This window comes from Vicugna pacos, chromosome 12 (genome assembly GCF_048564905.1).
Source record: "Vicugna pacos chromosome 12, VicPac4, whole genome shotgun sequence".
Taxonomy (NCBI): domain Eukaryota; kingdom Metazoa; phylum Chordata; class Mammalia; order Artiodactyla; family Camelidae; genus Vicugna; species Vicugna pacos.
The window spans coordinates 12,608,906-12,620,589 of NC_132998.1; the positions used below are offsets into that span (position 1 = coordinate 12,608,906).

The 11,684-nt window shown below is 52.0% G+C and overlaps 1 protein-coding gene across 2 annotated transcripts in view; it reads left to right on the forward strand.

Moving 5' to 3' along the window:
* FAIM2 (Fas apoptotic inhibitory molecule 2) overlaps nt 1-9,352 on the forward strand; it is a 29,807-nt gene extending 20,455 nt beyond the window's left edge. For both annotated transcript variants that reach the window (XM_006202949.4, XM_072972830.1), the window contains one exon: nt 9,097-9,352. In XM_006202949.4, coding sequence (XP_006203011.1) covers nt 9,097-9,246 — 150 coding nt within the window. In that variant the 3' untranslated portion in view covers nt 9,247-9,352. The remainder of the gene's footprint in view (nt 1-9,096) is intronic.
* The last annotated feature ends 2,332 nt before the right edge of the window (nt 9,353-11,684 follow it).

Below are 11,684 nucleotides of genomic sequence, written 5' to 3' on the forward strand. Positions count from 1 at the left end.
TCATTATTCTTCTTGGCCTCCAGCAATTGCTCCCCACTGCTTGCAAGACCCACGTGGACCTTCCCTACACTCACTCCCCATCACCCCCTCTGCTGCAGCCACATGAGCATCCTTGGCTCCTGAGGACTTCAGGCTCACTCCCAGCACAGGACCCCTCCACCCACTGTTGCCTCTATCTGTTCCTTCGCATTGGCTCACAGCTCCCTCTCTCCCCTCGTTCAAGGGTTTGCTTCATTTACAGTCTCGTGTGCCTGAGTGTGCACACACGCACGCACACAAGCACACAAGCTGTATTTCTCTCCATAGCACTTCTCATTCTCTGACATACTCCATATTTTTCTGCTTTGTTATTGTTTGTCTCCATCCAGCAGAATGTAAGTTCCTTGAAGACAGGGATATGGTTCTGGATTGCTCATTGCTGCACCCCCAGTGCCTGGAACAATGTATGGCACGCAGTAGGCACCCCCTAGATGTTTGCAGAATGAATGGACACCTGAGAGGCATGGCTGGGGGGCCAGGGCCGGCTGAGGTGCTGTTTGAGCAAGGCAAAGAAAGCGTGGCTGCACAGTTGACTTAAGCATCAGTCCTCTGTGAGTCACAGGGGAGGAGGAACCACAGTGCCTAATTACCCGTTAATGGCTCATTAGGAGAGCAACACACCCACAGTCCTTGGTTGGGTTCATCCTGAAGGTTATGTAAACAAGGGTCAGGAGCACGTGATGTCAATCCCCCAGCCCCATGGGGTGGGGAGAGTTGAGGAGGGGCCGCTGGATTCATTCTCCTCCCTCATCTCAGTTTCAGGTGGACAGAGGCCCTCAAAGGCCCAGCCCTATAAGAACTAAGGTCCCTGTGTCTTTCCATTAACCTCAACTCGGAAGGTCCTTGACCTCAATCTGACCCTGCTTCTAGCATCAGTCCTGTCCTGTTGAATCTGTGGTCCCCTAGCTGTAACCCATCCCCAGAACCAGTGCCCAGCACCCCCAGTCTCTCCATCTGCCCATGCTGACATCTCCCATCCTAGTCTTTGGGGAATTCTCAGCACCATGAGGGGTCCTCCCAGCATTTCAGCTAGGCAAGAATTGTGGAGGTGGGGGGTGGGGAGAAGAGAAGTGTCAGAGGAGGTCCCAGACCCCCAGGGAGAACCACCCCCAACCCCCACCAGCCTGGGCCTTGGAAGGGCTGTGAGAATCAAAAGGTTTTCTCCTAGAGACCTCAGCCCCTCCCCTGAAAGATTCTGCCATCTTTGAGAGCAGGGCCACCCAGCTGCACAAGGCTGAGGTTGCAGGTGGGTGGGGAGCCAAGGCATCTTAGGGCTGTGGTCCTGCAGGGCCCCTCCTAGGCCTCACCCCCTAGGCTTGGCACATTCTCAAGAGGCTCCGGTTTTCTGCCTCACCCTACCCTATACCCCCCACTGGGCACCAACCCCAAATGCCGGTGGAAGTGGGTGAGTCAGAGCCGAAAGGTACTGTCCTCAGGATGGCCCCATCCTCCTCTTCCTTTCCGTGCCCTCTCCTTGAGTGCTTTTTCTGGTAGAAGCTCCTGAGAAGTTAGGCAGAGGAGCATGAGAGCTGGGCTAGGATGATGAGGCAAGGTGGAGGGGCCAGGATAGAGCAGGAGGGTTGGGGCCGGGAGAGAGTGAGAGAGAGTACGAGCACACAGGTGGGGCCGAGGGCCTGGCTGGCTGCTTTCCCTCTGTGACAGAGTCTCCATGCCTAAGACTCTGGGCAGGTTGCTCCACCTCAGAGTTGGTCCTTCTTTGGGGAGGCTAAAGTCTCCCAGCCACTTAAATGAGGAAGCCAAGCCTGGATGTACCTAGGGGAGAGATCAGGTATAGGGCCTGAGAAATTAGACGGGCCTGATGGGAACAGAACTCTCCCCTCCCTGCCCAGCCCAGCCACTTTGAGGACCTCAGGAAACATTAGCCTCTGTGCTTGAAGGAGTGAGAAGCCAGATCAGTGAATAGGACAGAGGCTGGGAGATTAGTGAGGAGGCCACTACAGTGTCCCAGAGTCAGTGACAGGGTGGCAGGGAGAACCTGTGTGGTCGGCAGTGGATGCTTCAGGGCCTGATAGTGTTTGGATGGGTGAAGCTTGGAAAGGAAGACGCTTTGTTTGCAGAGGTGCTGGGCCTCCAATGCTGGGTATGGACCCCTGACCATTGAAGGGACACACACAGGCATCTGTCCTCAGTCCCTAGAAGAAAAGGAGCGCTGAGTAAATCAGACAAAGACAAACATCACATGCTGTCACTTACATGTGGAGTCTAAAATGTGATACAAATGAACTTATTTACAAAACAGAAACAGACTCACAGACAGAAAACAAACCTATGGCTCTCAAAGAGGAAAGTGGCGGGAGAATAAATTAGAAGTTTGGGGTTAGCAAATACAAACTGCTGTATATAAAATAGATAAACAACAAGGTCCTATGGAACAGCACAGGGTACTATGTTCAATACCCTGTAATATACCATAATGGAAAAGAATATGAAAAAATACATATATATATATATATGTGTGTAACTGAATCACTATACTGTAAACCAGAAACTAACACAACATTGTAAATCAACTAAACTTCAATTTAAAAAAAAGAAAAGGAGCATTGAGACTAGGGAGCCCTCAGAGCTGACAGACCTCCCTGTGCTGAGGCCCAGAGAGGGCACACCCAGACACACACACCACACACATCATGCACACATCACACACTCACATAACACACACCAGACACTCACATACACAGCCCACACACATACACACCATACACACATCACATACACCACATACACACACACACCACACACACGCATGCAGAGTTTGCTGCCAAGCTGGATGAAAGCCCCATTTTCCTGACTCTCAGCCCGGCATTCTTTCTACTCTCTTCTCTGTATCATTTCACAGATGGGAAGATAAAGGCCTAGAGAGGGGCCCCCACAGCAGGAGGACCCAGAGGGGCCTCAGCCTCTGTCACCCTGAGGCTAGGCCGTCGTAGGCAGTTACTTCCATCCAGCCCCAGCAGGGAATCTCTGTGTCCTGGGACTCTGCCATCCAGCCTAGGCCAAACCCACAGCATCTGAGGGATTTGGGAAAGAGACTCCAGTCTGCCCTCACCCCACCCCTCCCCTGCTTTTCTGGAGATCTATGCCCTGTCTTCTTCACAGTTAGAGAAACACTTCGAAAAGTAAAAACGGCTACACAGACCCAAGGCAGGGGTACGATTTTATTTCAGACTTAACCTTTATTTCATTCAGAGTTTAGAGGCTCTTTTGCCTTGGTGGTTTACATGGGCCCGGAAGAGCCGGTGAGAACTTTTTCTGTTGTGCCCCCCATCCTCTGCCGCTAAACTCTGACGCCCGACCTGAGGTCTGGTCGGAACCCTCTGGAGGTTGATGGATTCCTCTAAGGGCAGCAGGAGGGAGGGTGGATTGACCAGTAATTTCTTCTTCTGGGGGGAAGTGTACTCAGTGTCCCCCTCCCAGGTCTCACCTCAGTCTCACTTCCTGAGACACTAATCCTCAGAAACCAACGCCCTGCTCAGACCAAGCCCTTCAGACCAACACCCTGACCCAGAGAAGGTGAAAGAAGCCCCTAGCCCCAGGGGTGATTCAGAGTCCCTGTGGAGAGCAGGGCTGGGCACCCTGGTATCAGGGGGGTGGGGGGGGCGTCACCAGGAAGAGGTGCTGTCAGAAGGGCCAGGGGAGCTCTCCCGGTGACCACGCACACCCCAACCCCAGTCACAGTCAAGGCCTAGCTCGTCCTCTCACCACTGTGACTTCTGGGTAAGTTATTTCATCTTTCTGTGCCTCAGCTGCCTCATCTTTAAAATGGGCCTAATGTTAACTACCTCACAAGGCTGTAGTAATGATTAATAAGATACTATATGAACAGAAAAAAGAAAACAGTCTAGCACTGGGAACATAGTAGTCTCTCAAGTACCCTGGTAGCTTTTAGCCTGATTGTAAAAATTAACCTTGCAATTCAGGGCACCAGATTTTGGAACACGGTACTTGGCTTCAAATCCATTCTAGCTGTGTGGGCTGAAAAGTCATGCAACCTCTCTGTGCTTCTGTTTCCTTATGTGTAAAATGTGGATAATAATAGTACCCACCTTGTAGGTTGTGACTTTTAAGTAAATTAATATGTGCAGAGCACTTAGGAAGCGCCTGGCACATCATCAGTGATCAATAATATCACCTGTTCCTGGTAGTTAGTTGCCTAAGGTCAGGTCTATGTGACGCCCCACTCCGTGTTCTTAAGCACTGTGTTACACATGTGCCCCTCCTCTCTTACGCAGCTTCTTACATGCTCCCCTTTTATCCTGGGCCAGACTTTCTGGTTCACATGCCTGCCAGGCGACCTGTTCCTTTGTTGGTGGCCCACCTGGAGGTGCTCCGCAGGATCCAGGGCTGCATGCAGAGGTCATCTGGGCCATTTAAACTTTTGACACCCAGGTCAATGAAGACAAGAAGTGTCTTCTACTGGCCCAGGCAACAAATGGACCCCACGTCTCCACTCAGCTCCCTTTCCCTGTCCCGCATCCCAACCAAGGGCACAAGGGCTTAAGGCTGGTAGCCTCCTTTCTACAGAAACCCCAAAGCCCAGGCTCACACTGTAGCCCAGAAAGTGGTGGCAGGACCAGGTGGGCCCAGTGCTCTATGCATCCCCCCAGGTAGCCATGAGCTCTGTTTATACATCTTACCTCTTCCGTCCTTCTACAAACACACACACACACACACACACACACACACTCACACACACACACCATGCCCCAACGCAGTGTCACATGGTGGAAAGAGAGTGGGCTTGGGGGTGGTCAGGAGATCTGAGCTGTCCTCTCAGCTGTGTGAAGTGGGCAAGTCCCATCCTCTCTGGGCCTCAGTCTCCTCAGCTCCGTGACGGAGATGACAGTGCAACACCCGTGACAGGGCTTACGGTGACAAAGGAAAGAGTTTGCCAACTCTTCTTTTGTGCTACTTTAAACTTTCCTTAAAATTTTTCTAATATAATAGTATATGAATACATTTATTCACATATTTCATTTTTAAAATTTTAAATATTGATAAAGCAAATGTCATTTGACCATGTCCCTTACTGCCTTCCCAGTGGTAACTGCTGTGGTCAGTTGTCTCTCCTTCCAGACTTTTCTATCTGCATTTTATAGATATATGCTATGTAGGTTCCTATGACGTATAGTCTTGTGAGGTTTTTTGTTACATAAAGGAGCTCGTGTGATATGGATTTTTCTGCAAGTTGTTCTTTCCTCATAATAGCATTTATGTGAGATGTTTCTCCCTCGGCACTGCTGCCCACAATTTAACAATCCCCTGGTTGATAGAGTTCTGGGTTGTTCCTAGGGTTTCACTGTTAGAACCAACGCCACCCTGAACGGCCTTGGGTTCTCTGCTTTGCGCACTTACGCTGGCATCTGTAGGATGGACACGGGCCACGAGTTATTTTTTATGCTGAGTCAACACACTGTAACCCCAGCTGTTTGTATTCAGTGCCTGTTTGGTGGTGGCTCTGAGCCTCTCAGCCTCACCTCTGGGAGGACAGCAGACAGAAGCCTGGACACGGCAGGGACAGGCTGATTGAGTGGCCAGGAGACCCTGACCAGGTGCAGCCCCAGCTGATAGGGTGAACCAGGAGAGTCTGCCTTTGGCTCCTCTGCCTCTGTGCTTGCCCCCTCCCTCCTGGCAAGCCCACCCTAGCCCCATCTCTGTCAGAATAGGACAGCTGAGCTGGTTCCAGCACGCGACAAATTACCATCAGCAGGTCACTCAGCGCCTGAGACGCTTTCCCCTTATGTAAAATACTGACAATAATATCCACCTCCCAGGGTGAATTCGGTGAGTGAGATAAAAGACTAGTGTGTGAAAGGACCACTCAGATGTAAGTCAGTAGTGTTCTAGTCCTGCTCCTGCCTCTTGCTCCTGCCTGGCGCGCCCCTCCTACAGGGTCTTGTATTCGGCTGGTTAGCAACTCAAGTACCTGCTGTCCATTTCGGTGTTAGCGGTCAACCCATTTGTGAGCTCCCAACTAAGATCTTAGCTGCCAACTAAGATGTTAACTTAGTTGTTAATAACCAGGATATCCACTCTCAGTCAAGATGTTAGTCAACAGTGCACATCACCCAGGGAGATTATCAGCTTACTTTCCCCTGTAATGACTACATGCTCATAAGATAGTCTTTTGCTCTGTTAGTTCTCTGAAGGCAGGGTTCCAGGAACATAGTAGATACTCAATAAATATTGTTCGGAATAAATTAATGGAAAGCCTTCACAGGCATGAGGTTGCAGTGATGGGTGGTACTGGGCAGGGAGATTGAAATTTGGGGCAGGCTAGCACCACGGAGGTAAGCACCCCTGACCATAGACCAAGGGTGGGGACAGAAACCATTTAATTCCTCTTTACTCCAAGGGAAAAAGCCAGCTGACTGCTCTAGGCAGCCTCGTAGGTGGGTGCTCCTTGGAGAGGCCACCCCCAGACCCGGACAGGTCCAAGCCTTCTAGGTTGAGAGATTCGATTTCATTAGCTCACCCAGGGGTGACCAGGCTCTGGGAAGTCAACCAAGCAAGCTGCTGATTGGCAAGCCAGATCAGCAATTTATTAACTTCCGCTGCCCGCTGTGACTGCTAAGCAGCCTGCAGCATTGAAGCCAGCCCTTCTCCTCGCTCGTTTGCGCTACAGAAGGAAACTTTACCTGGGAGTCCAAATCGAATTGAGAAGAAGCAGAGTAGAAGGGAGTGATACGACACTAAAGAATAGTAATACTTGATGCCACATGCTCTGTCATACATTTCCCCCAAAACCATGCCACACTGTGGTCATTATCATTGTCCCATTTTGCAGATAGGACACTGAGGTCAAGTGGGTGATGGTTCTGAGAGATGGAACCAGCCCCCAAACCCAGGCGTTCCGGCTCCAGTGCTGTGTTCTCCGGCACCCTTCCCTCCATGCCTCTGAGCTCAGAGGCTCACGTGCCCTGCACAGGGCCCCCTCAGCACTGGCTGTGGCTCTCCATTTTCCTTCTGTTAAGGCCACATAGCTTCCCCTAGTAACACTTCTGCCTCCTGACAAGCGGCGCGGGAGACCCAAGTCTCAGCCACAGCGTACACATGTTCTCAAGAGGGCACCTCTCCTTCTGCAGATACTAACAATAAAACTGCATTAATAGCTACCATTCATTAAGTGCTTGCCATGTGTTAGGCACCATGCCAGGCGCCTTGCACGAATTATCTCACTGTCACAACCACCTCAGGAGGCAAGCACACTCATCTCCCATCTGTTGGTGTGGACTCGCAGGCTCAGAGCAACTCAGTAACCTGGCCCAGAGTCCCAGCGCTACTGAGTAGCAGAGCTGAGACTGGAACATAGGTCAGTTTGACTTTCAAGCCCGTAGTTGTAATCACCCCCACCTCCCTACCCTCAAGGGTGACATGTGTTGACATCCCATGTGCTGGAGCTGTTCCTTATTGGAACCTCTGGCCCCTAGGCTCCAGCCTCTCTCCATCCATCCCTTTGCCAAATGGCTCCTGCCACACTGAATCCCTTGTTCTTCACACCACACCCCTCACCTCCAGGGCTTCCCTAGGTCTGCTTAGTCTAGCAAACTCTCTACTCATCCTTCAAGCCCCAGTTAAAGTGTCACCTTTCCTGAGCCACCTTCCTCCTGCCCAATCAGCCTTAATTATGGCATTTACCCGGTTTTATTGTCATCATCTGTAAGTATCCCCCACTAAGTGGTGAGCCCCCGAGAGCAGGCACAGCATGGTGTTCCTCATTGTCTCTGCAGCTCTGAGCAAGTCACTGGGGCTCGGATGGGAGCCTGTTTCCTGGCAGGAGACACATTAACCGTGGATGCTGCCCGTAAGCCACAGGGCAGAATGGTTAAATGTGGGGGCTCTGAAGCCAGCCCACTTGGGTTCAGGTCTGGCTTTGCCATTTCCCAGCTGTGTAACTTTGGTTAAGTATTTAACATCTCTGGGCCTGGGTTTCCTCTAGGAATGATAGAATCCCTACTCAATAGGGATGTTATTAGGATGAAGTGGGCTAACGTCTGTGAAGCACATAACAAGCGCCTGCTCCCTGCTCACTGTTATCTAGAACAGACATTCACCCTCTAAGAGCAGGGCCCTGAGGCTATGGCAAGAAGACTATGCCTCAGTTTGAAGGTCCCCTCCTCCAGGAAGCCTTCCGGAACCCCTGCCACACTCAAGTAGGTCAGGTACCTTGTTAGCAGCCCCCCTTGGCACTTCATGGTTCTCTTTGGGTCCTCATCATACTTTTACTTCCCCACTAGACTCTAAGCTCTCCAAGGTCGGGGATCTTGTCTTCTAGTTCTTTTTTTTTTATAATCAGAAGAAAATATATTTTAATGTAGACATAAACACAGAATAGGTATTTAAAAGTGCTCATGCATTTTTGGAGTTCTGTCTCACAGAACAGAACTAAATGGTGCTTGTTAGCGGTTACTCCCTTGCTCTGTCTGTTTGAAGTCATTTAGAACTTAGGGACAATGTTGAGAAAAGGGTTTGAGAGCAGGAGGGGAGAGAGGTGACCCTGAGTGACAAGGGTCATCATCTCCACCATGAAGTCCAGTTTAAGTAGGGTCACGGTCCCTGCGTCACTGTCCCCTCTGCTTGCCAGGTGAATTAAGTCAGTGTCTTCTGACAAATGTCATCCTGCAGTTAACATGTGGGTGGGTGCATTCCAGCATCTCCGCTTACTTGGCCCCTGGCTGTTGGTAGCCTGGTCTTTTCAGTCAGGACCTATATGACTCCTTTTCTCAAGTGCCTTTTTACTTCCTCAGTTCCCAGTAGATTTGGATGGAGAAGAGAAATGTTAGTTCGTTTTAATTATTTAGTTCTTTGCTGCATGAGTGCCTGGCACATAGTAGGTACTCAGTAAAGAGGTATTGAGTTAGGGATGGAAAGTGTTGGGAAAATTTCAGATTCCGGGCTGTCACAGGAGAGTCACCAAGCAGCCAGTCATCAGGTGATAACACAATTGGGGTGGGGCCTGGGTGGGGACATTCGGGCCCCATGGTCAGTGTCACAGTGACCGGACCTTCTGACTTCTCTCTCTCCTCCTTCCCTCAGTTCCTGGCATTTGACACCCAGTTGCTGCTGGGTAGCCGACGACACTCGCTGAGCCCTGAGGAGTATATTTTTGGAGCCCTCAACATTTACCTAGACATCATCTACATCTTCACCTTCTTCCTGCAGCTCTTTGGCACCAACCGGGAATGAGGAGCCCTTCCCGCCCACTCCTTCCTTCAGAGAATGCCCCCTTGCTGGTCCTCTGACTGCCCCCTGTGCTCCTGCCAGCCCAGATATAAAACTAGCTGCCAGCCCAGCCTGAGGCCAGCTCACTGCCTTGAGCCCAGCCCTCATCCCCACCCTCAGCAGCTTGCACCCATGCTGTCAAGGGCCCTGCGGAATCCAGGTCACACCTCCCCTGGGCCGCCCCTTCCCCCTAGTTACCTCTCCCACACTGGAACAGTCGAGGCTGGAGGCTTCTCCGAGTTTGAGGACCAAACGGATGAGTGGGAGGAGCCCAGCAGTATTTCAGATGTGAAAAGGAGGCCCCAGGAAGCCCGGTTGAAGTCTGCACTCCCACCATGATTCCTCCTGAGGTGGCCACAGCTGTGTGACCCTGGGGCACACTGTACTGTGTCCACCCCCACCCCCTCTCCCCTTCCAGGTTAGGCTTTGACACTGCAAGGGAGTGGTTAGGAGGAGAGCTGGGAGACAAGGTCTGGATGCTCTATGTGTGAGGGGGGTGGGGGGTGGGGGCAACAGTATGGCTGTCCCAGGCTGCCCATCCTCTCCCAGGTCTGGGACCAGAGGCTCGTTCTAGGCACTTGAGCCCTGGGAGCCAAGGGCAACGAGAGAGGGCAGGAAGCCAGTACCATCTGTGCTTGCCTTGGCTGACCCTCCTGGGTCATGACAGAGTGCTGTGGGGGCAGAAGTGGGCAGGGGGCCCTGCTCCTAAATGGGGACCTGTCCTGGGACTCCAAGGGAGGTGGGAGCAGGCAGCCAACCAACTGGGAGGCCTGGGCTCTGCAGTACCGCCAATTCACCCAGACCTTCATCCTCCTGGGAGGCGGGGCAGGACTGAGACCTGCACCCTCTCACCCTCTTCTCTTCAACCCCTAGGCTGCTCCCAAAGGCCTGAGGCTAAGTGGAGTGTTCGGGCCCTAGACGACTAGGAGTTCTGGAGGAGGGGGTGTATTCTAGCTGTTGAGTTAGCCCCAGCCGGAGGGGATCCAGCCCTGCCCCCAGCCCTTCCCCAAGGCCTTTCGGCCCATCTTATTTCCCAGACCTCCCCCATCTGCTGCCAGTTGCTGGCTTATCCCCAGTCAGGCCTCAGTTGGCAGTGCCCAGTCCCTTCTCCTAGTTTCTCTGGCCACTCAGCCCCTCCACTCCTTATCTCCTCATCTCTCCAATTTGGAAGCCATCCAGCTGATGTTAACTGCCAGGGCAAGTCTCTCCTGCTGGTCCCATGTGATGGGGTCGGGTCTCCTTATCAGCTTCTAGGTAGCTGAGATCTCAGGCCCAGTGTGCGTCAGCCGTCCAGCCCCTTGCAGGTCTGCTGGGGAGCGGACCAGGGGGCCACACTTGGGGAAGCATGCAGCCAGCACTTGCTGACTCTGGGCCAGTGGAAAGTTACTGGGTAGATCAGAGAGGTTCCGAGCAGATATCTGGACCCTTCCTTGGCCTCTCCTTCCAGGGCTGCCTCTTTCTCCGTATGCCAGGGGCTCTTTCTGCCCCTGGGGAGGATAACTAGGTATGTTATCTGTGTGTTCCTGACCCTTCCCTCTCTGCCCTTTCTATTTCCAGCTTTTAAGAAATATTGCAGAAACAGTTGAAGTTATGTTCCATCTTGGGTATGAGGAGAGAGGGAGCCAAGAACGGGTGGTGGTGTTTGTGTTGAGATACAGGCAGCTGGGAGCACAGGTGGAATGCTTCCTGTGTGCTGGTCTAAGTTAATCCGTTACAGCAATCCTACAAAGAGAGTACTCTGTACATCCCTGTTGCGGAGAGAAAAGCTGAAGTGCTGGAGAGGCTGGGTCCCGGGTCATAAGGCTAACAGACTGGGTAGGCACTGGAATGAGACTGGGTGGTGAGGCTGTGACATCTCGGGGGATTTGTTATCCTCAGTGCCACCCCTGGCCTTCCATCTCCCTGCCCACTACCACCACCAAGTTTTGCACTCTGTAGTTTCCACCTTCTAGACACAAGCTGGGAAGCAGAATTCTCGTGTCTGATTTTTAGCCTCACTGCCAACAGGTTCATGGTATGAAGCAAGTGTTTCTTGCTGTCTGTGATTCAGTTTTCCTATCAGCAGGATAGAAGACCATGCCCAGGGTGGCGCAGGGAGAGACCCCAGAACACTTATTTGCACTGTCTTCCTTATCCAGTTGCCACCGCTCCTCCAAGGTCCCCTCGATTCCTCTCCTAATCTCTAGTTCCTGTTCAAAAAGGGTTATTTCCCCCACCCCTTGCCCTGTAATTCTCAGCCTGGGCCTTGGTCATGCTTCCCAGAAGCCACTTGTCCAAGTCCTCCTCTCCCTAGGACAGTTTGTGCAAAAACGGGATTGAGAAGCTTTTCTGAGGCTGATCTCCAAAAGCTTAAGGGAGGAGGCAAGCGCTCAGAAATAAACAATGTGTTGGGGCAACTCAGG